This window comes from Neovison vison, chromosome 5 (assembly GCF_020171115.1).
Source record: "Neovison vison isolate M4711 chromosome 5, ASM_NN_V1, whole genome shotgun sequence".
Lineage (NCBI taxonomy): Eukaryota > Metazoa > Chordata > Mammalia > Carnivora > Mustelidae > Neogale > Neogale vison.
In genome coordinates, this window is record NC_058095.1 from 25,762,577 (window position 1) to 25,788,070 (window position 25,494).

Below are 25,494 nucleotides of genomic sequence, written 5' to 3' on the forward strand. Positions count from 1 at the left end.
GGCACGCAGTCCGGGGGTTACTGGATCATCGACCCGGGGAGCCTGACCCAGGTAGGGCTTCAGAGTGAGGTTCTGAGAGTCGCTGGGGCAATCAATACCCCTGGGGAGTCCCAGCCCGGCTGTGACTCCAGTTAAAAGCAGCAGAGGAAAGGCACGACCCGCGGCTGCCCCCGTCCCCCCCAGCTCTCTTGTTTGTCTCGGAGTCCGGCCGGAACCGGCTTCTGCTCGCCGCGGGGCGGGTAGGTGGCTGCTGATTGGTCAATGCTTGTTTCCAGCCCCGACTCAGCCAATCAGCGCGCGGCAGTGTTTTCATCTTGGGTTGGAATAAAAGCGCTGGAATAAAAGGAGACAGAAAAGGCGCCGGCCGGGCCCGATACACGCTGCTGGGAACCTGGTGAGCTGGATCTTGGGGATCTAGGTCCTGGGCATAGGTGCTAGGAGGACAGAAGGCGCTCGAAGGGGGGGGCGGTAGGGAGACAACATGTGACCGATGAGGAGCCGCCAGGGAAGAGATGACGAAAAGAGGAGGCAGCTAGGAGATGGAGAGATGGTGGTCCGCTTCCATGGGAACAGCCTTAATGCCGAGGAAACAGCCCTGGTTGGGGGTCGCGCAAGTGGCTCGCGCCGCCGGTTTGAACCGGCTTCGCCTTTCCCATGCGGGGTTCGCGTGGCCGCAGCGCCTAGCGACCTAGACAGCGGCCAATGGCGCCGCAGTTTCTAGCCGTCAGGCCAATGAGCGGGTCGGGGGCGGGCCGTTCCGGACGCTGTTCGCTGATCTTGTGGTTGAAGGAACGAGCTCTGAGGAAGGGTCTCCAGTGCGGGCGGGAGGGCTCCTGTCAGGGTCCCAGGGAGTGTCAGCCCCCCAGGTATGACCCTGCCCAGGTATCCGGACGTAAGGTGCCTCTCCTACAGGTCCCCAAGCTGTGTCAGACCTGCAGAGAGCCCGATTAATTCCACGCCCCTGAGCATGTCTTAGTCCCTCCTTGTTTCCCTGCCTCAGGTTACCTCGGAACCCGCCGAGGGAGGTCTCCCCGCCGGGCCGGGACCGCTGTCCCGGAGCTGAGGGCGGACGCACGAGCCAGCCGCGGACAGGCTGGCCCAGGACCCAGGCCGGGCTGGGGCTTCCTTCGCCGCGCGCCCCTACCGCCTGGGCCGCGGAGCGGTGACAAGCCCCGCGCGCTGCGGCAGCGGCCGGGGTTGGCCGCACAGGGTGGGCAGCGCCGGCCGCTGACGCCGAGGTCTGTGTGCAGGTGGCCGCCGAGCCGGAGCCGAAGCCGGAGCCGGGCCTCCGCGCCGCGCCATGGCGCCCACCCTGGCCACAGCCCATCGGCGCCGCTGGTGGATGGCCTGCACAGCAGTGCTGGAAAACCTCCTCTTCTCGGCAGTCCTCCTGGGCTGGGGCTCGCTGCTCATCATGCTCAAGTCGGAGGGCTTTTACTCGTACCTGTGTACTGAGCCAGGTGAGACGGGCGGCTCGGGCTGGGGGTGGTTCCCGGAGTGGGAGCTTTGGGAGAGGGCGAGACGGTAGTGAAAGATCTGCCAGCAGTACCCTCTCGGTGCGCAACACCTCCCGGTTTAGCAGAAGCCCCGTTTGATCCTCGCTCAGCCCTCTCTGCTGGATACGTGTTATTGGCTGTTTTGTGGATGAAGAAATCGAGGCCCAGGCCCATCTTCTGGCTTGCCCAAGGACTGCGGTAGAGCCAGAAGCCCCCTAAGTCCAGGGTGTTTTTCTTCCTGCCTTAAGGAACATTGCTGGACTCCTCTCCTTCCAGTGCATATAGCACATCACTTGCCTGCACTAAATATGTTGCTGCCTGACTGTGAGAAAGAGGAACTCCTGACTCAGTGGCCGGGGTGCAGAAAGAGAGAGGAAGTGGCTTGGCCTCCACCCCACTGAAGCTTCATCTGGAATCTAGATGTTTTAGTCAGGCCGTTATGGAGTCTCTTAAGGGCCTGTCAGCTACAATTTCTTGTCTATTTTTTGCTGCTTTGTGATTTTCCAAAGGACGTTTCCTCCCACAGGCTGTGAGAACATCCCAGTGGCCTTCTATCTGCCTGCCATTGAGGAGGGAGGCAAAGGGGGTATTTAGGGAAATAACACTTGTTCTGTTGTCTCTCTTTGCCACACCATTGGTTTTGCTGAATGCAGGTTGAGGATACTTGTCTATAAGAAATCTAACCCCCACTCCTACCTTCACACCCCCCTGACCCCATCCAAGGCTCCTAATTGTTGTAGATTAGTAGATTCAGCTGAACAGTGAGACCCAAGTGCCTCCCCACCTCTACCCTTCTACCCCTTTCCTAGGTAACCTTATAAGAAATGTTTCCCTCTGCCCTCTGCTATCCCCAGCAGTGGCTACCTAATAGCTGAACTCCATAATGTCTCTTGCATTGCCTTCGTCAGCCAGCTCCTGCACAAGTCCCCTTAGAGGGAGACAGCTAGAGTTTGACCCTCTGAATCACAGCACTGGCATGCCTTTTCTTGTTAGCGTTCTAAATTGGGGGGAAGAGAAAGCTTTGGACCAGTTCATGCTACCTATAACCCCATGTAGAGTCCTTGTTTCCCTTTCTTGGTAGTCCCAGGAGATTTCTGAGTGTTTCAGTTTCTTTTTTTTTTTTTAAGATTTTATTTATTTATTTGACAGAGAGAGATCATAAGTAGGTAGAGAGGCAGGCAGAGAGAGAGAGAGGAGGAAGCAGGCACCCTGCTGAGCAGAGAGCCCGATGCGGGACTCAATCCCTGGACGCGAGATCATGACCTGAGCCGAAGGCAGCGGCTTAACCCACTGAGCCACCCAGGTGCCCCTGAGTGTTTCAGTTTCTAGGGAAGCTTTGCTGGGCAGGTTAGGGGCAGGAGAAACGAAGGGGATGCAGAGGTCACCTGGGGGAGGGTAGAGAGTGTATAATTTATAACCTTTAGCCTTTAGCTACTCAGAAATATTTCCTAATAGCCTAAGGGTTCTTGGCAGACCTTTCCACACATCAGCAAGAAATCTAGGGAGATGGGAGGGTCACTCAGACCTTGTTCCTTGAACAAGCTTTCTGCTTGACCCAAGAGATGTTAGCAGATTAATGACTCTGGAAGGAGCAGGTTGAAGTGTTTGGCTCCTCCTCTCCCTCCCTCTCTCCTCTGTTTTAGATCATGACCCTTCCTGCCTCCCTCTTTGATGGATTCTTTCAGGCTGCATCGAGGGTCTTAAAAACAGAGAGAAACCTCATTTCCAGGTGAAGCTTTTAGCGTCTCATCCAGACTGAGGGACTGTTGTGGTTGATTTTTGGCGGGGGGGAATGTGGGAGGGAAAGGTTCCTACTGTAGAAGGCCAGATTCTAGGTTTCTTTTCTGAGCTTGTCCACTGACTTAATGTATTTTATGGTACTGGCAGCACTGGGGCTGGTCACTTCATTCCTGCCTCGACCTTGGCTTCTTCCTCCATTTAAAGTGGGAGGAGTTGCAGAGACTGCCAACACAATGCTGAGTTGGTGTTGAAGCCAGTGAGAGCCTCGACCCCGTCCCTCCTATAAACCAAAGTGAAGGTGAAGGGTCAGGGTGGCAGTTGAACATCAACTTCTTATCCTGTGCCTTTGCCCCTGCCTTTGATTTTGTTTTTTGTTTTTTTTCTGACTACCTGGAAAGCCTGCTGATCCAGCATCCTGGACCGGCAGCCCCGCTGATTCCACACAGCTTATCTCTCTGGCCTCCCTGCTCCTCGATTCTTGGAGTCCCAAGTAGCCTGTCGCCTTTTGGAGCCAGGAGTCTCCTCCAGGCCTTGCCTCCCTGGGAGTGCCTGGAGCATATAGGGTCAAGGTTTCTGCTTAGGCCTAATATGTTTAAACTTGGTGGATGGCTGACTTACCGAGAAGCAGTGGGGCCATTTATGGAGTTTATTGTGTTAGACTTGTGAAAAGCTGACTGGTCTGCCGCTGCTTGAGATGCCAATTTGTCAGCTTTTTGTCGCTTATAGGACCTTGGCTTTTGGGTTTTTCTCTCAAGAAAATTTGCCTAAACCTGTTGAAACGTTCTCAGAACTCATTCTCGGGACGCCAGCCCAAATCTGGCCCCGGACACATGGTGCTGGGTTGCAGTGTGGTGAGCTGGGAGGAGTGAGCCTGTTTCTCTGCTGCCTCTCAGCTCTTTTTGCCTTTTTCACCATATGAGATTGTTAAGGACCTGTGCCCAGCATTTGGGCTTTGCCTCCCCAGCCTCCCTGGTGTGGCTGGGCTGCTCTCTGGCTTCCTAGCCCAGGAAGTCCAGGGATTTCCCAGACCCGTGTCCTTTTGGCCTCAGGGTGACCGCCATACCTCCCCACTCTTGACCTCTTTCTTCATTTTCTCTGTCATCTGATGGCCCGCTGGACAGGGTCAGGTCAGGGGGCTGTTAATCTCCTCTTCATCTAACCCACATGTCCAGTAAGCATTGAGGTGTTGTGCTGGGGGGTGTAGAGCAGTCCTGGCCCTCAGGGAGTCCGTAGTCCACCAGCATCAAACCCACAGACCATATGCTTCCAAGTGGAGGTCCAGACTGCAGTGAGAGCAGGGGCCCAGGAAGGAGCACGGCAGTGGGGATCCAGTTCGACTTGGGTGGGAGGGCCTCTCTGAGGTTTAGGGGGAAGCGGGGAGGGCAATGAGGGGTGAGTCGGGAGAGGAGGGGGGCAAGAAGAGGTGGGAGGTGGCTAGGGCCCACATGGCCTAGGAGGCCACGTGGGGAAGTTGGATTATTTTATTCTCAAGGCAGGAAGAAGTGACGGGGCAGAGGAGGGCGACGATCAGATTCACCTGTTAGACTCTTAGGAATTGTTGCAGTATTGCCACAAACTGGGCATGGGGCGTGGGTGGGAGTTGCAGTCTCTGCCCAAGGAAGTCACGGTCTAGCTCATTTGTGGACACCAAGGCAGACCCGAGTTCTGTTCCCTTCATCACTGCAGTCTCGCTGCCCGTGGTGGCAGCGGAGCTGTACCCCTCATGAAACAAAGCAGGAAGCTGGTCCCCTGGGCCCTGAGAGGGCAGAGGGGCTGCCGTCCACCAGGGAAGCAGAGATGGGCCTGGGGCCCCACAGGTGGGCCAAGGTGGGAGAGGTTGGCAGGAGACCTTCCCTGCTGCTTGGAGGCTCTCTTTTAATGGTCTCCTCCTCGCGCAAAGGCTGCTGGCATTTTTTTTTTTTTTTTAAAGATTTTATTTATTTATTTGACAGACAGGGATCACAGGTAGGCAGAGAGGCAGGCAGAGAGAGGAGGAAGCAGGCTCCCTGCTGAGCAGAGAGCTTGATGCAGGGCTCGATCCCAGAACCCTGGGATCACGACCAGAGCCAGTCTGAGGCAACCCACTGAGCCACCCAGGAGCCCCTAGGCTGCTGGCTTTTAATAGCTTTTGAAAGTCCACCCTTTGACTTGTATTGCTATGAATGTGACTGTTTCCACTACCCCCCCGCTCCCCCTACTCCCTTTTCCACCCCCACTTTATTTGGGATTTAAAAAAACAAACATTCTGTAGCAATGGATGAGAAGGTCTGAATGCTGGTATCCATGGCCTCACAGTGTGTCAGAGAAAGGAGCTGGAGCCCTCAGCCTTTCCTCCCAACCCTGCCTTTCTTCGTCCCATTTCATGACCCACTTTCCCTCTCCCACATCCGTGGGCCCCACCTGTCTTCATGGTGTTGCCTTAAGATTCTGTCCAGCTTGGGCTGACTCTCAGGGAGGATCTTGGGGTCAGTCCCATTCATACTGGGTGTCCTTAAGGGCTACCTGGGGCTGTCTGTGCTGTCTCTGTCCCTTCAGCATATTCTCTTGGAAAGCCTTGGACCCAGGTAGTACAGCATCAGCACAGCCTAAAGGCTAAAACCAGAAACTCTGAGGGCCAGCAGCCTGGACTCAGATCCAGCTTCTTCATAAGGTGCTGTCTATGAGACGTCAGACAAGCACCATGGCTGCTCCAAAGCCTCCGGTGTCCTGTTGTGGAAGGTGGGCGGGGAGTGAAAGCACTAAGCGACATGGAACGAAGGCCACAGAATAAGTGGCCAGCACACACAGCCACAAGTAGAGGCTAGGCTCCGGCCTACCCAGGATGGCCCTCTGACTGTCTGTGTCCTGCCTTGTGTTTGCTCTGCGTCTGAGGCTGACCTCTCATCTACATCCCCCTGTTGGACTGAGATACTGCTTCCTGTTGCCGGATAGACTAAGGATTTAGGAAAGAGACAGGAGATCCTGGGGCAGGGACCATCATCAGGGAGGTCCAGGGGCCTGCATCCCGGGTGTGGGGGCAGGCAGTAAGCAGTCAGAAAAGGGGCCTGCTCAGGAATTCGAGGAGCCTCCAGCCCAGTGCCCCCTTGTTCCTTTAAGCATCATGCAGCCGTTCGTTCCCTTTGTTTCTCTGGGGTGGGGGGAACCCCCTCCTTGACCCAGGGATGCCAGGGGAGCCCAAGTGGGGTCATAGCACCCCCCTTTTGTCCCCTGCTTTCAGTGTACGGATTGTGTGTTAGTCTGCTGCAAGGAGGGCTGAACAGTGCAGGCATTGTTCTCTCTTCCCGGCCCCTCAGCAGCCTCACAGTGATTCGGCACACTCTGGCCACACCAATTCCTTGCCTGTCCTCTTAGTTCACCTTCCCCGGCCGGACTGGGCCAGGCCACTCTGGCCGCTCAATTGAGAGGCATCTGTTTGATAAACAGGTGCAGGTTAGGTGCGGGAACAGGCTAGGCTGGGAGCGGAGGGACACCCTGGGGCTTGACACTTCTTTGGTGCTTATCTGTTTGTGTCTCTTCTGGCCCACAGTGGCCCAGGTGGGAGCAGAGGGAGCGGAACAGCCTGGGTGTGGCTGTGTTTGGGCATCTGTCTGATCTCTGATTATTCATGTGGGCTGTTTACTGCCAACAAAGCGGGGCTCACCAAAGACTTAGTCTCCTCTGGGAGCAAGGGACTCTCTTGCATTGCTTCATGGGCAGACAAGAGAGGCCACTGGACTCCCTATCCTGGGCTTATCTGTTGCTGGACATCACTGCCTAGAGGCAGGAGTGCAAGGGTCAGGCAGCCCAGTTGGCAGGGATTTTTTTTTAAAGAGAGAGAGAGCTGGAGATGCCTGGGTGGCTCAGTCCGCTGAATGTCCGCCTTCATTTGGCTCAGGGTCCTGGGATCGAGTCCTGCTTAGGGCTTCTTGCTCATGGAGGGGTTGCTGGGAGTGGGGAACCTGTTTCTCCCTCTGTCTGCTGCTCCCCCTGCTTGTGCTCACCCTATCTGACAAATAAAATTTAAAAAAAAAAAAAAAAAAAAGAGTTAAAGCTGGTGGTCCAAAATGTGTAAGTCTCTTTTCCTGTGTGTAGTGGCTCCAGGATGAAAGATGGGGGGCAGGGGTGCCTGGGTGGCTCAGTAGGTTGAGCATTTGCCTTCGGCTCAGGTCATGATCCCAAGGCTTTGGGGTGGAGCCCTGCATTGGACTCCCTGCTCAGTGGGGAGCCTGCTTCTGCCTCTGCTGCTCCCCCTGCTTTTGCGCTCTCTCTTTCTGTCTGTCAAATAAATAAATAAAGTCTTTAGGGGGAAAAAAAAGATGGGGACAGATACCCTTCCCTCCACTCCTGCCTCTCTCCTTAGGAGTGCCCCTGTCTAGTTCTTTCTAAATTCAAGATGTTTCCACCACCATCCCCACTTACAGCAAAGCAGGGAGACTGCCTTGAGTACATTGCCTTGGGATTTATCTTCTCTCTTGTGGCAAGTACAGTCTTGGGTTTATGGGTCCAGCTCTGGGAAAACCGGGGGCAGGCACCCTGGGGCCTCTACTCAGAGACAGTGCTTCCTGGCTCCGTTGGCTACCTGTCTAGCTCCAGCTGTCTCTGCTTGCAGCCGCGGACCCAGAGTCCTCCAAGCCCTGAGTTCTCCTGTGTTCTTTAGTGTGGTCCCAGACCCCGAGCGGCCACAGTCAGGGTTCGCAAGCCAGTGATCCCAGACCCCGAGGCGCCTTCTCCACCCGTTGTTCCCTCTGTGACGGCTGTATGCTGCTTTGCTCGTATCTGCACACCAACTGGGAAATGGCTGTTGCGGTGTGGAGACCCTGTCCTCCCACTTCACATGCAGTTCCTGTTGCTGCTGGCTGCGAGCGGTCCACTGAAACCAGCGCCGGCCTCGGAGGGAGCGCCGCCTTTGCAGAAGCTATGCCTCCGCGGACGTGCGGCTCCGGCCCCGGCTAGGGCAATGCATGCGGGGCTTCTGACCTGGATGCTCATGGACTCCGACGATCCTGCTGGTCATGTGTTTGTGCTGTCAGCGTAGTGGGGCCTCTCTGAGGAGACGGAGGGGCAGGGTTTGGCGGTGGGGAGAGAATCTGGCTTGTTAGGTTTCATTTCTGTGGTTTCAGAAGGTTGACCTTGTGCTTTTCATCTCCTTAAATCCCCTCTGTCTTCTCCTTGGTTTCATACTTCCTATTTCCTTTCTTTTGTCTGTATCCTCTTGGCCGCAGTGATCCGACTGCAGATCCGACTGCAGTACTCCCATCGTTTTCATTCATTTGGTAAACACCTGCTGCACCCCAGGACCTGGGTGAAGTGCTGGAGACGTGGGCAGCCAGCCCAATGGGAGATGAGACACAAAGTCATGGTACACACACACCGTTGTGGGAGCCCGCGCCCAGTGCCTTTGTCCAGCTCCTCTGCTGGCCAGTTACACCATCCCAGGCCTCCCATAATAGTGATAATAATAGCAGCTCATAGCTGTTGTTTATCGAGCACTTTCTATGTCCGTGTAAGCTCTAGAGTGTTGTTCGGAGTTCCTCATGTATCTCCCCACCCCTCCCCCCAACTCTAAGAGGTAGATACAACTACCGTATTGTACCATTTTGCAAATAAAGAAACAGGTAGAATGATATTAAGTCATTTTTCCAAGGTTATCCAAGTAGGAAGTAGAGGTACCAAAACTGAAACCCAGAGCCCAGATTCTGGCTCCTCCCCCTCAATCGATGTGCCCCCAGCAGGGGCTGTAGGTGAGAGGCTGGCATACATAGCATGATTCATCCTAAGTGCATCCTTCTCCATGACCTTGGGGCAGCCCTGGGAGGCCTGGGCAGGCCTTTGCCGACCTCAGCTTTACGGCCCTGGCGCCAGAGGGCCGCAATCGGGAAGGGGGCAGTTATCAGTAGAGAGGTGTTTCCTCGCCTCTCCCAGTGTGACCTCGCATCTAATCAGAGGCTGCTCCTCTCTGGAAGGATTAGTCAGCATCTTTAACTAGCTGGGCCCCTGAGAGGAGAGGCTTCCCCTGCCGCCTTCAGGCCTGTGCTCCACCCTCCCGCCTGCAGCTGCCGCAGCACTTCTTCCTCCCTATGGGGCTGGGTGGACTTTGGAGGGGTGATTAGGGCCGAGACTGCAGGTAGCACAGGTGTGGCCTCAGGGGACAGCAAAACATGACCCCAGCAGGGAAAGTATGAAAGGTGGACCTTAACAAGTGAAAGCTAATGACTTAGGACTATTAATTTAAAAAAAAAAAAAAAAAAAAAACTTCTCCAAGGGGTTCTGCTCTTCCCCTTGGTTGACCGAGGAGAACCAGGGCATTGCAGTGACCCCAGCAGCTTGTCCCGCTCAGGTGGTCTAGGGTGGAGCCCTGGTAGACTGGCCGAAGCCTGTTTCCACGGACAGAGCTGCTGAGATTTCCAGCCGGCCTGTGGCCCCACAGCCTAGGCAGGGTCCTAAGTCCTAGTCTTCTCTGATGTAGGTTACTCTCAAATGGGAATCTCAAGCTGGGGCTCATGTGTGCCTCAAGGGACACGGGAACCCCCTGAAACTGTGGGCAAGCCTTTGTGTGCATTTTCGGAGGAGGAAGAGCATAGATTCCTTTATTGGAGTCTCCAGAAGGTTTGCGACCTCTACAAAAGATAAGAGCCTCTGTGTTACTGCTCCAAGGGGCTGGGGCCAGATGCACAGTCAGTCAAGCCTGCCTGGGATAGCCAGAGCCAGCCCGGGGTAGCCAGAGCCAGACCTAACATTTCCAGTGGGGTCTGAATGTGCAGCTGCCCCTCTGATCTTTGGGAATCCCTGCCTCAACCCTGTGATCAAGTTTCCCTCCCTCTACACATACAGATATTGTCACCAACGGCACAGTGGGGAGCACAGCAGAGCCGGAGCAGGAATCCGAGGATATCAGCTGGATGAATGGCTGGCTTAGCTGCCAGGCCCAGGATGAGATGCTCAACTTGGCGTTCACCGTAGGCTCCTTCCTGCTCAGTGCCATCACCCTGCCTCTAGGCATCGTCATGGACAAATATGGCCCAAGGAAGCTCAGGCTGCTGGGCAGGTCAGTGCAGGGGCTGGGGTTGGGCAGGTGGGGCTCCTGGGCTGAGATCCCCACTGTGGAGAATCCTGGTCCCTGCTGTCAGCTGCACTGTCAGCTCCCTAAATGCCCACCCAGAGTGGGGTTTCTCTCCATTCTGCCACCAAATCAGTAGGTCCTGTGGTCCTTGCTGTGTGCTAGTATTGCTTAAGAAAGGCTTGGGGCCCTGGGGCCTGCTTGGGAAGGCTCGTGGTTGCTTGTCATTAAGAACGCTGGTTTGCACTTCCTGAGGTGCATGCCCTTGGCCTATAAAGCTCCAGTCTGCCAGACTCAGGGTTAGTCCGCCAAGCAGTGGGTCCTCTCAGCCCGCAGCCCTCCCATAACCAGTGCCGCTGGAAATGATCATCTGCAGGGCTGTAGTTTGCAGTGGGTGAGCTCTGTGACCCCGAAGGGAACGGGTGGAGGATCAGTCTCATTCATTCTTTGGAGCATAAGAGGCCTTGGTCCCCAGGTTGGAGCTAAGCAGACAGGATTCAGAAGCTGCCGCTCAGCTCCCTCATGCTTAGTGGGGTACTGCCACTCCTCTGCAGAGTGGGCGTAGGAACCTGGGGAATGGGTCGTGCCCACTCACTTCCAAACCCTGGCCTCCAGTCTGAGGATGGGAGGGGATAGTGTAGTGTGGTGTTCATCAGATCTGCCTTTGGACCCTGAATTCTAGCTTAGACAGCTGCTGGCTATGAGACTTTGTGAGAATGTGTGGCTTTTTCTTTCTTTCTTTCTTTTTTAAAGATTTTATTTATTTATTTATTTATTTGTCAGAGAGAGAGAGAGAGAGAACACAAGCAGGCAGAGCGGCAGGCAGAGGCAGAGAGAGAATCAGGCTCCCTGCTGAGCAAGGAGCCTGATGTGGGACTTGATCCCAGGATCCTGGGATCATGACCTGAGCCGAAGGCAGTGGCTCAACCAACCGAGCCACCCAGGCATCCCTGGTTTTTTCTTTCTTTGTTTTATTTTCTTCATCAGTAAAATGGAGCCGACTGTACTCCTTAGAACTGTTAAATTAAACGAGAGAATGTATGTGAATTCTCTGGAAGCATCTGACCCATAGTAAGTACTTCCTAAGAACACCATTAATAACAACAGTAATAATAAATAATGTACTGTTTCTCCTTGTTTTTAGTGCCTGCTTTGCTGTCTCCTGCTTGCTGATTGCCTATGGAGCAAGTAACCCGAACTGTGAGTATGCTTTTCCTCTACCCTTTGGGCAGGGACTGGGGAGAGAGTGCCCAGAGGTGCTCTCAGACCCGCTTGCTCTAGCCATGCCAGGCCTGGGGCTCACTGCTCAAGTCAGAGGGGATGCCTGTTAGCCTTCACCCTGTCACTTGTCTTAAGTGGGGGACTGAGTAAGACAGTGGTCACTCCAGACAGACGTCTGAGAGAAGCTCCTGGGGTGTGCAATACTCCCATCCCATCACCACGCTAGGCCAGGCCCCGATGCCCTCCCTGATGCCAACCTGAGTTCTAGAACCAGGCCAGCTGAGGGATGTGTGCATAACTTGGGAGCTGAGTCCCCTGAGGCAGCCCAGGCCAGCACTATAAGGATGGATTAGAAGTTGGGGCACCTGGCTGGCTCAGTTGAAAGAGCATGCAACCCTTGATCTCAGGTCATGAGTTCGAGCCCCACGTTGGGCGTAGTGCTTACTTAAAAAGAAAAAAATGATGGCTTCGAATCCAGCTGGTCCCCAGCCCTGTTCAGGTAGAGCCATTGCTTCAAGGACTTTCAGAACAAACACCAAAATAGCACTTGAGGTTTGCCAAAATCTTGGCTAATTTTTGAGCACCTGTATTTTTGTTTTTGGAGAAAGCAGCTTCTTTAGGCGTGTGGCTTGCTGCTAAGGTTAGTGGAGAAGGGGGATGGGGCTACACCTTCCACAGGAACCCAGGCTCTGTAAAATAGGCAACAGGAGGGTGGCGAGGAAGAGGCTGTTCCAGCTCCCCAGGTGTCCATCACTAACCCCAGATGGCTTGTCATCCATTCCGCTTGCTCCCTGCAAGGCAGTGGGCCAGGCCCTCGCCTTCCGGAAGCTCAGCTGTGGTTCCCCGATGATGAGCTTTCCATTTCCTTACAGCCCTCTCTGTGCTCATCTTCGTTTCCCTGGCTCTGAATGGCTTTGGTGGGATGTGCATGACTTTCACTTCATTAACAGTAAGTATTGATTTTTTAAAGATATCTCGTTCAGTCCTTGCTCTGTGAATTTGAGACAGCTTTTGTTGGCTTCAGTTTCCTTACGTTGCATCTGCCTATTATGCCTGGACATCCCAAGCAGGAGAGGACTGCTGGGGATGAAGTGGCCTGGCAGCAAAGCCAGTCATGGCCTCCTACGCTGGGGACGTTCTCTAGGTAGGCCTGAAGGCAGCAGAACTCAGCTCTTGGAGCAGGCCCATCCCTTGCCTGCTGACCTTGGCTTACATACTGAGGAAGCCAGCTCACTAACCACGTGCTCAGAGAAGACAGGAGTAGAGAGAAAAAAGCTGCCACCCACTTTCTTTTCTCTCATTTCCCATGGCGGCTCTGGTTAACAGTGCCACCTAAAAACAACCCTCCCTTGAAATCTCCCCACCCTGAACCATTGCCTTTGTCCAGAATGGAATGAAAAATTCAGGGGTGTACATGGCTGCCACTTGTCGTGGTTTACTGAATGCCAGGGTACAGAGAGCTGCCACCCTGGGGAGAGAGGTGTTTTCTTGGGATGCTTGAGTGCCCCCCGTCTTTTTCTTTTTCTTTTTTTTAAAGATTTTACTTATTTGACAGAGAGAGACAGCAAGAGAGGGAACACAAGGGGCAACTGGGTGGCTCAGTGGGTTAATGCCTCTGCCTTCAGCCCAGTTCATGGTCTCAGGGTCCTGGGATCGAGCCCCGCGTTGGGCTTTCTGCTCTGCGGGGAGCCTGCTTCCTCCCTCTCTCCCTCCCTGCCTCTGCCTACTTGTGGTCTCTGTATGTCAAATAAATAAATAAAATCTTTAAAAAAGAGAGAGAGAGAGAGAGGGAACACAAGGAAGTGGAGTGGGAGAGGGAGAAGCAGGCTTCCCGTAGAGCAAGGAGCCAGATGTGGGACTCGATCCCAGACCTGAGATGAAGGCAGCCGCTTAACAACTGAGCCACCCAGGCACCCCAGTGTGCCACCTTATCTGTAGCAGCAGCATACCACAGAACGTGCTTCTTTGTGAGGTGGGAGAGGTTGTTAGAAGAAAGTCAGTCAAAGAAGGCCAAACATGTCTTCCCTAGGAGGAAGAAGGGAGCTCTCTACAGGCTGGCCCTTCCGAGCTGGCCAGTGGGAAATAAGTGAGAATACTATGCTCTTCAGAGAGATTTCTGTCCGACAGGAAAGTCTGGCTTGCCTCAGGTTCTCTGTGACAAACATTTTTATGACATGGTATCTGCCATTCCGATTTGCAGGGGCCTCTGGTTTCTGATGACCCCTTCCACTAAGGGTCAGGAGTCCTGCTGTTGAGGGGCGTTTGTTTGGCTTTGAGGGAGCCCTGGGGATGCCGGTCTTCTTGGAAGGAGCTCAGAGAGGTGCTGGCATCTGTGTGACCCCTTGCCTGCAGCCTGTAAGCCTGAGCCTGAGGCCAGGCCCAGGCAGGCCCAGTGCCTCTTCTTTTGCCCCTTCGTGTGCTTTGCCTGGTTAACTTTGTCCCGGTGGGAAGGGATGACTGTCTGGTGGGAGCCCACGGAAATGGAAAGTTCAGAGAACTCTGTGTTAGGTGTGAAAGGCACAGGGGGGCTGTGTATGTGGTATACTTTGTACGTAGGTGACACGCAGGTGTGGGAGACACAGGGCTGTGAGTGACAAGTGCATCTCTGGGAACTCTGGCGGCCTTGCCCTCTATGATATGAGGGAGATTGACTTTGTACTCTTTTGTGTGTTACTTCTATTTTCTTAACCAGGTAGATTTCTTTTTTAAATGGATGTATCCCCCTCCTTCTCAAATTCCTGGGGGAAAACAGATGTCGAAACAGTAAGAAATATTTCCGAACTATCCAAAGTACACAAATCCCACTAAGTTGGGTAAATTGTGAAACAAAAGTCATGGTTCTGTTTGTTCTTTGACAGCATGAAAATGACCAGCTCTTTCATCAAGATGAAAATTAAAAACCTGGCACCATTCCTATTATTTTGGTCATGCTGTGCCTATGTTATGGCAGAATTTAGGGATAAAATTAGGGATAAAAAAGAGACGGGCCTTGAATGTCAGGAGTTTATGCTCTGAGATGAAGAAAGATGTTTTACTGTAATAAAGTAGAAGACAAGTGGGTTAAAACCACCACACTATGAATCACCTTTAAGAAAGCCTTTGGCATGGGGCACCTGGGTGGCTCAGTGGGTTAAGCCGCTGCCTTCCGGCTCAGGTCATGATCCCAGGGTCCTGGGATTGAGTCCCACATCGGGCTCTCTGCTCAGCGGGGAGCCTGCTTCCCTCTCTCTCTCTCTCTGCCTGCCTCTCTGGCTACTTGTGATCTCTCTCTGTAAAATAAATAAATAAAATCTTTAAAAAAAAAAAAAGAAAGAAAGAAAGCCTTTGGCAGGGGGCATCTGGGTGGCTCAGTCTGTTGAGTGTCTGGCTCTTGATTTTGGCTCAGGTCATGATCTCAGGGTCCTGGGATCGAACTCTATGTCAGTCTCCACACTCAGCCTAGAATCCGTTTGTCCCCCTTCCCCCTTCCCCTCCCCCTCTTGCTTATGACTCTTGATCTCCTGTTTGTGCGTTCAAGCCCCACGTTGGGTATGGAGACTACTAATAAAAGAAAAAAAGAAAAAAAAGAACGAGCTTATAATTTTCAAGGAACATTTAGAGGAGGCTAGTAGGCCTATAACAATTAGATTTCTGGATTCCTTTTTTATGATCATAGACAAAAATGTTTTTATTTTCAGAAGTCAGTATTTTAGGAATAGAAAGTATAGGCTGTAAAATTCTATAAGCACACCTTCAGCAATTTAGAATGTAAATCTGCATATACCAATGTTGTTCTTTTTTTAAAAAACAGGCTGTTATCAGTTTGCCTTTTTCATTTAGTTCTTTTCACATGTTTTTCTGCCAGTACCTAGAAATCTACCTTATTATTTTAAACTCTAGAGCTCCGCCTCATTATGAAACAGTTCTGTGTTATTCTATAATATAGATATACCATAATTTACTCAACCAGTTTCCTGCTCATGAACATTTGAGTTGGTTTCTAGTCTTCCCAATTTATGGTGTTACTGGAGGGAACACCCCTGTACATACCTTCCCGTAAAATAAATTCCTGGAAGTGGGATTGCTGGCCTTCCCCACAGGTTCCATCCTAATACTATTGTATCAGCATGGATAAGAGGGGCCCTTTCTCCACACCCTTTCCCCAGACCTTGTTATTAGCCTTTTAAATATTAGCCAGTCTGATCTGGTGAAAATGGTATAACCGTGATTTTTAAAAATTTTTCTATGTTTGTGAGACAGAGCATCTTTCCACCTCTTTTTTTGTGGTCATTTATATTCTGTGAATTGTTTCTTTGTGTGATTTGTCTGTTTTTTTTTTTTTAAGTGTTTTGTAAGAAATCTTTGATCTATAAAAACAAATTTGCTATCTTTCTGGGTGAGCAAGGGATCTTACCCTAAGGTTTTTAGGCCTCTGGGTGATCATGAATAAGCTTAAGGTAGGCTGTACTTCCCTTGAGATTGTATGCAAGCAAACTGTGTACGTGCTGGTGCATTTTTTTTGTGGCTCTGTTGCTTTCATCAGCCTCTCATAGGTCTGTGTGAAGGTCAAAAGCACTGCGTAGGAACACTTGCATTAGCTCCTCACTGTCCCACCGGGAGTCAAAGGTACACAAGATACACAGTGAGATCATCTGATTGTTAACCTGAAGGGTTTGGTTAGCAGAGATCTGCTTAAGGGAGCCTGGTGGCTTGTCTCCTAAGGCTTGTCTCCATTCTTGGGTCTAGAGCAGGGGTGAGCAAACTGCTGCCCCCAGGCCAAATCCAGACCACTGGTAGGTGTGGGGTGACCCAGCTGGGTGGAAGGACTGGCGGTGGAAGAATTCACCCAAGGCAGGGGCGCCTGGGTGGCTCAGTGGGTTAAAGAATTCACCCAAGGCAGAAGAACAAAGGAGATAGAAGTTTATTGAACACACCGCAGGGGAGCAGCAGGCAGGACAGCAGGACAGGGAGGCAGAGACTGTCTGCCAGGAGGCAGTGCTGGGGGCTGTGGTTCAGGTGGGGAGTGAGAGGTATGGGAATGTGTGGAATTTTCCTTTTTTGGTACCCTGTGCCCAGTTTTAAGTCGCCCTTTGGTCAGCTAGGGCTTGCGGCTGTTTCTGAGGTGGGTCTGCAGATGGGTCTGTTTGCGCTTGGCCCCGGGGGTCCCTGTGGGCCCTTCTACCCCACTCGGCTTCCAGTACTCACGCATGCTGCTTAAAAGCTGCCAACTGTGGTTGGTGGGGGGAGGATTATAAACAAAGTTTTGGTTTTTTGTGTGTTTTTCAAAGATTTTATCCATTTATTTGAAAGAGAGAGAGCACACACACACGTGGGAACAGGAACAGGGTTGGGGGGCAGAGGGAGAGGGAGAAGCAGGCTCCCTGCTGAGCCGGGAGCCCTAGGGCTCGATCCTAGGACCCTGAGATCCTGATCTGAGCCGAAGGCAGATGCTTAACCCACTGAGCCACCCAGGCGCCCCTGTGAACAAAGTTTCATTGGAACACAGCTATGCCTACTATTTACTATTGTCTGTGGCTGCCTTTGTGCTGCAGGGCAGAGTGAGGTAGTTCTGCAGAGACTATCTGGCCTGCAAAAACCTAAAATATATGTTATCTGATGCTTCACACCCTTTGGTCTAGAGGCGCCAAGAAGCTGCTCAATTCCTGTCCCCTGTCAGGAAAGCAGGGGCTGACACCCACTCCCTCAACCCACCTCCTGCTGACCACCCCCCTTCTGTGTACATGGGCCTGCTCCCTCAGCACTTTTTTTTTTTTTTTTTAAAGATTTTATTTATTTATTTGACAGAGAGAGATCACAAGCAGGCTGAGAGGCAGGCAGAGAGAGAGGAGGAAGCAGGCTCCCTGCTGAGCAGAGAGCCCAACGTGGGCCTCGATCCCAGGACCCCGAGATCACGACCCGAGCCGAAGGCAGCGGCCCAACCCACTGAGCCACCCAGGCGCCCCCCTCAGCACTTTTTAAGTCATGTTCCCCCTCCACTGCTGTCCCGGCCTGGGGGATCTCAGTGGGTGTTCTCCTGTCTAACAGGGTCTCAGAGGAGGGCTCTCATGGCTCTCCTTTCCAGAATAGACCCCAAAAGGGGAATGAGAAGCAGGTCAGCGAGGACAGAGCTGGAGCTCTTGGGCAGTGTTTTAGGGCTGGCCAAGACTTCTGCTGAGCAGAGCCCGATCTCGTTCTGATTCAGCCCAGGCCTTTATTTTTTTTTATTTTTTTTTAAAGATTTTATTTATTTATTTGACAGAGAGCGATCACAAGTAGGCAGAGAGGCAGGCAGAGAGAGAGAGAGAGAGGAAGAGGAAGCAGGCTCCCTGCTGAGCAGAGAGCCCGATGCGGGACTCGATCCCAGGACCCTGAGATCATGACCTGAGCCGAAGGCAGCGGCTTAACCCACTGAGCCACCCAGGCGCCCCAGCCCAGGCCTTTAAAAAGCAGAACTGTCAGGATTGGCTCCCAAAGACGCCAGGCCAGCCGCACAATGGCACTTTGTGTTTGTGTCTCCCACCCATGTTCTAATTTGGGGGACAAAGGAGTCTTCAGGGTCACCTTTAGGAGCTCCCTAAATCATATCTCCTACAACTTCTTTGGGGTGTTGGATAATCACTATGTGATAACCTGGGAATCTGGGGGAATGTGTTGCCATGGAAACCTTAATTTGGGGACTTTCTGAGTTCTAAGGAGGTTTGTGTTGCATGAGCTGTGGTATAAATAAAGTGACCAGGGGCTGTGAGCTATCACCCCATTGGTGGAGGGGGGCCCCTGGGTTGGCAGAATGCCTTTTCCCCCCACAGACTGGGGCGAGATAGCCAGTGGAGCCTGAGAGGTCTGTACTCGTGAGTGATCCTTGCCCCTAGAGGGGAGGCTCAGAGGGGCAAGACTGGCTTCCATGCCAGATGGGCTGCATGCCAGTCGGGGGCCTTTCCCAGGTGCCCACAGCAGAGGGTCTGAGCTGGGCCTTGAGACAGCCTCGGAGGAGGGTGATACTCCATGGGAACAGAGCACTCCCTGGGGCAGAGAGCCTCAGCTTCCCCGCTGGACATCTGGACAGCACACTTTGGTCTGTTTGCCCAATGTCTAACGTTTGTACAACCCTTTAACTCGCTTCATTGGCTGGAGTGCAAACACCGGCCGGCGGCTGAGGCGGTGTCTTTGGGCCGCCACCCTGCAATCCACAGCCTGGGGTTGCTTGGAGATGGGAGCAGATGCAGCCAACATTGTGGACGCATCTTTTCCACTTCATTATTCGCCACCCCCCCATCCCAGCCCCTGTCCATGTGGGTGGGACAGGGAGTTCTGAGCTGGAAACCTCCTGGAGAAGCGGTTACAAAATGTTGTCAGGGTCCTCAATGAAAAATTTCTCTGTGGACTTTTCCTATTTGACTCACTCAAATCTGACTTTCAATCTGAGGAAGAAATGATCCCGTGGGATTTGGGACCAGAGTTTGATGAAAACAAAATAAACAGCCTTCTTCAAATACTGAGAAGAGATGAAGAAAAGGCATCAGGGTACAGCAAGGAAGCACATGCGCCCTGGTGGGGGGTGGGGTGGGGGGTGGGAGTTTGGTATTTCTGCTTGGCCGACCCATTTCCACAATCAGGAGACAATCCCCACAGCACCCCAGCCAGCCCTCTGGGAGCCTGTGTGAGAGGCGAACACAATTCCCCATGCCTGGAATCATTTCTGCCTTTTGGTTTCTATCCTGTGCCTTAAGAACCCAAAATAGCCAGCTGATCACCATTGACCTGGGAAAAATTCACCCATCAGAAGGTGTTTTCCCTTGTGAGTTTGCTTCACCATGTGACACGTCCAGCGTCTGGGGGTGAGCAGAAAGTGTAGTGGAGGCATCAGCAGGGCTGGACCCTGCTGGGAAGGCGAACGCGGTAGTTTCGGGAGTGGAGTCCCTCCTCCCCACCCCTTGCAGCAGTGGAGCGGAAAGGTGACCACAAGGACCTTTTCCTGGCAATGTGCACTTGGAGCTGCCCGGTTGTTTGGGGTTGGGAAATAGCCCAGCTCTGCTGAGTCTGCTTGTCCAGACTGGTACGTGGATCCCAGCCTATACAGGTTGTACAGAGCTCTGGGTGTGTCCACCAGCCACCTCTGGACAAGGCTCACCTCTGGAAGGGGCCTTGTGGCTGTTCCCTGAGACCCGGGGCCTGTCCCCAGCTGATGGGCTTGGGAGACCGTGGATTTGCAAAGTCAGTGTGAGGGGAAACACGGTGGCCCTTCTGTCCCTGCCTGCCAGCCAAGGCCTGTCGTGGGGGCCCCTGAGTAGAGAGGCATCTTAGAGAGGGTCCTCCAAGGAGGCCAACCTGTCGTCACCATCCTGGAGCCCAGGCCTCTGGGTCTTCTTGTCCAGGAACCCTGTTCCGTGGCCAGGACTCAGGGCCGGGGTTGGGGGGGCAGGCGGGTGCTGCCTGCAGCTGCTGTTTTCCCCTCTGGGAAGGTCACACAGCCAGAGCCTGTTTACAGGGCGGCTGAGGGGCTGAGAATGAGTCACCACTGTATCCCCGAGCAAGCAAGGCGGGCTTGGAGAGGCCGGGTTCTGCCCTGCAAGCCTGTTCCAGCCCCGGCCCTTGCAGAAGCAGCTGAAGTGGCTACGGGAAGCACCCAGAGCCTGGGGAGGGGGCCTGTGTTCCCCACCTGTGAGTGCAGTCGTGAAGCCAGAATCAGGAAGCTGCCTGTCCTGAGTGTTTTCCCCTGTCATCTGTCACTGTAGCAATGGGTCTGGCTTCCTACTTGGCAGCACAGCTGGTTCTTCCCCTCCACCCAGCCCTCTAGGTCCACAGTAGGGCACTCTGCTCCGTGCTCAGCCATCACTCCCATCACCAGGGCTTCAGAGTAGCTGCTCTGTGCAGAGCAGGTTTTTTGGAGGCAGGAGGACGGGGAGGGTGGGAGGGAGGAGGAGACAGATGTGAGGATGAAAGAGAAGAAAGTCCACAGCAAATGCAAGTCCATTTGAAGGTGCAGCCCGGGACCATTGGCAGGTCCCAAAGGAGCATCAGAAGGGATGTGGAAAACCTCTAGTGGGAGAGCAGACTGAAAGCTTAATCAGGAACAAATAGAAGGTGAGAGGTGAGGGTAATTGCCTTGGAGACCAAACTGAGGTTTCCAAGAGGAGAGTAGCCCAGTACTGCCCAATGCAGAAACCTGACCCGCTTTGAATCCCAGATTTGATCCTGACTGGTCTGGGGGAGTCCCTTGACGCTTTTAATCCTTGAGTTTTATACCCAATAAGGGTAAGAAATTACACCTACCTTATACGGTTGTTTTGAGTGTTTTAAAGATAATTCCTGTAGTAGGCACTAAAAATTTATTATGACAGTGCTATTATTATTATTATATGTTATACTAATATAATTATGCTGTTATTATATATTATTATTTAATAATAAGGAAAATTCTCTAATCAAGCTGCTCCTAGGCACAGCAAATAAGGGAAATCTCCTGGCAGGCATGGCAGCTTTTGGAGGAAGGGAAGGAAGCAGCTTAAAGGATAAAACGCAATTAGTATTAACATTTAAAAAATAATTAATGTCCTTAGGGAGATCCTCTCCTTCTGCGATTGCTACCACACACTGACTATAGCTGGGATGTTTGTACTTTGGATTTCACTGGCCAAAGTCACCCTTGATGTTCTTTTCAGAGATTTCATCTGAAATGCTAGGTAGACCCTAAAAGCTGACACACACTTTGACTTCCTATTTAAATACTTGTATTGGTCAAAAACAGAAAACAGGGCGCCTGGGTGGCTCAGTGGGTTAAGCTGCTGCCTTCGGCTCAGGTCATGATCTCAGGGTCCTGGGATCGAGTCCCGCATCGGGCTCTCTGCTCAGCAGGGAGCCTGCTTCCCTCTCTCTGCCTGTCTTTCCGTCTACTTGTGATTTCTCTCTGTCAAATAAATAAATAAAATCTTTAAAAAAAAATAAAAAATTTAAAAACAAACAAACAAACAAACAAAAATAACAGAAAACAAACCCACCAAGAACTAAGAGGAAGTTAAAGGACAAACTAGGAAAACATACCTGCAGTTCATGGATGAACTATGACTCTTTAATATATGAAAAGCCTGTATAAAATCCTTATGGAAAAACTTAATATCCTCACAGGAAAAAGGACAAATGAGGAATATAAATGACTGGTATTTTTTAAAGATATTTATTTATTTATTTATCAGAGAGAGAGGAGAAGCAGGGGGAGCAGCAGGTAGAGGGAGAAGCAGGCTCCCTGCTGAGCGGAGTCCCATGCAGGGCTTGATCCCAAGACCCTGATGAGATCATGACCTGAGCCGATGGCAGCCACTTAACCGACTGAGCCACCCAGGCTTCCCTCAATGACTGATTTTAAAAATTGTAGAAAGTGTTCAAAGTCATTAGTAATCAATAAATATAAATTTTTTAAATTTATTTTTTTAAATCATGGAATAACGGGCGCCTGGGTGGCTCAGTGGGTTGGAGCCTCTGCCTTCGGCTCAGGTCATGATCTCAGGGTCCTGGGATCAGGCCCCACATCGGGCTCTCTGCGCAGCGGGGAGCCTGCTTCCCTTCCTCTCTCTGCCTGCAACTCTGTCTACTTGTGATCTCTGTCTGTCAAATAAATAAATAAAATTCTTTAAAAAAAATCATGGAATAAGTTCTATATATGTGGTATTAGAGAGAATAGTATAATGATTTCTGTGTACCCATCTTACAACTTGAACAGTTATCAGCTCATAACCAGCCTTGCTTTGTTACTGTTTCCACCCACCACCCAGACTGTTTTGAAGCAAATATCAATCATTGATTCACTTCATTTATATACACAAAGAAGTGAATTTTAAAAGAAGGGTGTTGGGTGCTTGGGTGGCTCAGTCAGTTAAGCATCTCCCTTAGGCTTGGGTCATTATCCTAGAGTCCTGGGATCAAGTCCTGCTTGGGCTCCCAGCTCAGTGGGGAGTCTGCTTCTCCCTCTCCCTCTGTCCTGTGCTCATGATTGATCTGTATCTCATACACTCTCTCCCTCTCAAATGAATAAAATGTTAAAATAAATAAATAAATAAAGATAAATAAAACAAGGATGTTGGTAAAGTGGCAAATATTAAAAATAATGATAACACACAGTGCTGGAGTGGATACCATGAAATAGACACTCTACTATGTTGCTGGTGGGAATTACCATTTGGTATAAGTTTTCTGGAAGGCAGTTTGGCATGGAATATCACAGAAACTTAAAAGTGTGTATTCCCTTTTGCCTAATGATTCTACTTTTGGGAATTTACCTTAAGGGAATAATAGCTATGTACACATATGTTTATCATTAAGAATGTTAATTAAAAAGGACCTCAGTTCCAACATCAGAGAAATGGTTGCATAAATTACAGACCATCCAGATAAGGAAATACCAGACCGTCATTACAAGTTATGTTGAAGGTGAATACTAAGAAAACATTTTCAGGGGTACCTGGCTGGCTCAGTTAGTGGAGCATGAGACTCTTGACCTTGGGGTCATGAGTTTGAGCCCCATGCTGGGTGTAGAGATTACTTAAAAATAAAAGATAATAAAAACGGGCACCTGGGTGGCTCAGTCAGTTGAACAGCTGACTCTTGATTTTGGCTCAGGTCATGATCTCAGGGTTGTGGATTGAGCCCTACGTGGGGCTCTACAGTCAGCACAGTCTGCTTGTCCCTCTCCCTCTGCTCCTTCCCTTGCTAGCATGTACATGCTGTCTCTCAAATAAATAAAGTCTTTTAAAAATTTATTTGTATTTAATTTTTTAAAAAGATTTTATTTATTTGACAGAGAGAGAGAGATAGTGGGAGAGAGCATAAGCAGGGGGAGCAGCAAGCAGAGGGAGAGGGAGAAGCAGGCTCCTTGCTGAGCAGGGAGCCTAATGTGGGACTTGAGCCCAGGACTGAGCCACTCAGGCACCCCTAAATAAAGAAAATCTTTAAAAAATAAAAATAAGGGGGCACCTGGGTGGCTCAGTGGGTTAAAGCCTCTGCCTTCAGCTTAGGTCATAATGCCGGGGTCCTGGGATCGAGCCCTGCATCGGGCTGTCTTTTCAGTGGGGAGCCTGCCTCCTCCTCTCTCTCTGTCTTCCTCTCTGCCTATATGTGGTCTCTGTCTGTCAAATAAATAAATAAAATCTTTAAAAAAAAATAAAAATAAGGGTGGCTGGGTGGCTCAGTTGGTTAAGTGACTACCTTCAGCTCAGGTAATGATTCTGCAGTCTGCTTCTCCCTCTGACCCTCCCCCTTCTTGTGCTCTCTCTCATTCTCTCTCTCAAATACATAAATAAAATATTTTTTAAAAATAAAATTAAAAATAATAAAAAAATTAAAAATCTTAAATAATTTTTTAAAATATTTTATTTATGTATTTGAGAGAGAGAGAGAGTGAGTAAAAGAGAGCATGAGAGGGTAGAAGGTCATAGGGAGAAGCAGACCTCCCTGCAGAGCTGGGAGCCCCATGTGGGACTATATCCCAGAACTCCAGGATCATGTCCTGAGCTGAAGGCAGTCACTTAACCAACTGAGCCACCCAGGTGCCCTTAAATAATTTTTTAAAGAAAGAAAAAAGAAAACATATCAAGTAAAAGGAAAAAAATTTGTAAAACAATATGTAGCATATGATCCCAGTTTTATTTAAAAGTTATAGGTATTTGTAGGAAACTGATTAAAGGTAAATATATCAAAATAGTAACATTGACTATATCAGGGTGATTTTTATGTTATTCTTTCTTTTTTTTTTTTTTTTTAAAGATTTATTTATTTATTTATTTGACAGACAGAGATTACAAGTAGGCAGAGAGGCAGGCAGAGAGAGGAGGAAGCAGGCTCCCTGCTGAGCAGAGAGCCTGATGTGGGGCTCGATCCCAGGGCCCTGGGATCATGACCTGAGCCGAAGGCAGCGGCTTAACCCACTGAGCCACCCAAGCACCCCTATGTTATTCTTTCTTTATGTATACTTTGTTTCAGATGTTTTACAATGAACATAACTCACTTAAAAAAAAAAAAGATTGTATTTATTTGTGAGAGAGAGAGAGTACGCACACAAGCACGGGGAGTGGGAAGCAGAGAAGCAGACTCCCCAGTGAACAGGGAGCCCAATGCAGGATTTGATCCCAGAACCCTGAGATCGTGAACTGAGCCAAAGGCAGCTGCTTAACTGATTGAGCCACCCAGGCATGCCCATAAATTGCTTTTCTACTCAGGAAAAACAGTCCTAATTTAAATACAAGATGTAGGTGTCGGCTCGAAGGCTGTGTAGTAGTATGGTTTGACCTGAGGCTCTACGACCCCTAGGAATCCCCCTGTTGACCAAAATAACATATTGGGGAGAATTTTCTTGGTGTTGCTAAGACACTTCTTGGTGTTATAGGGAGGGAGAGGCCAAGCAGCAAGAGGGCAGCTGAAAGGTTCCGGTCCTTGTCTAGGTATGAAGGCAAGGACCTCATCAGTGGGCCAATGGGAAATCAGTGTCCTTTCCCAGCTTCCTGTTCTTCCCTGTCCTGGATCTCAGGCACCCCTAAATAAAGAAACAACCCATGGTGTTTGCTAGCCCCAAGTCCATTGTTCTCTTGGCCTCTGTCCTAGGTTAGGGTTAAGGCAATTGTGAGCTTAAGAAGGTAGAAGGAAAAGGGCTAGCTAGCTAGCAAGCTGTCTGCCTTTTTAGAGTATTCCCAGACCTGTGAAATGTTGGAGACATTCTTTTTTTTTTTTTTTTAAAGATTTTATTTATTTATTTGACAGAGAGAAATTACAAGTAGATGGAGAGGCAGGCAGAGAGAGAGAGAGAGGGAAGCAGGCTCCCTGCTTAGCAGAGAGCCCGATGCGGGACTCGATCCCAGGACCCTGAGATCATGACCTGAGCCGAAGGCAGCGGCTTAACCCACTGAGCCACCCAGGCGCCCCTGTTGGAGACATTCTTTGTGCCCAAAGGTGCCTGCAGCACCAAGAGCGTTTTTCTGGCTTGACTTTGTACCAAGTAGCCTTTCCTATACCAGGCACTTGGCCTCTATCTGCTCTTCT

The 25,494-nt window shown here is 51.0% G+C and overlaps 1 protein-coding gene across 2 annotated transcripts in view; it reads left to right on the forward strand.

Moving 5' to 3' along the window:
* Positions 1-316: 316 nt before the first annotated feature.
* Positions 317-25,494, forward strand: part of SLC43A2 (solute carrier family 43 member 2) — a 45,021-nt gene continuing 19,843 nt past the window's right edge. Inside the window, exons 1-5 of one of the 2 annotated variants that reach the window (XM_044248181.1) lie at positions 317-394; positions 1,251-1,460; positions 10,047-10,260; positions 11,417-11,472; positions 12,366-12,442. In XM_044248181.1, coding sequence (XP_044104116.1) covers positions 1,301-1,460; positions 10,047-10,260; positions 11,417-11,472; positions 12,366-12,442 — 507 coding nt within the window. In that variant the 5' untranslated portion in view covers positions 317-394; positions 1,251-1,300. Of the gene's footprint in view, positions 395-718; positions 867-1,250; positions 1,461-10,046; positions 10,261-11,416; positions 11,473-12,365; positions 12,443-25,494 lie in introns of those variants that run through there. The other variant, XM_044248180.1, reaches the window with a different exon arrangement.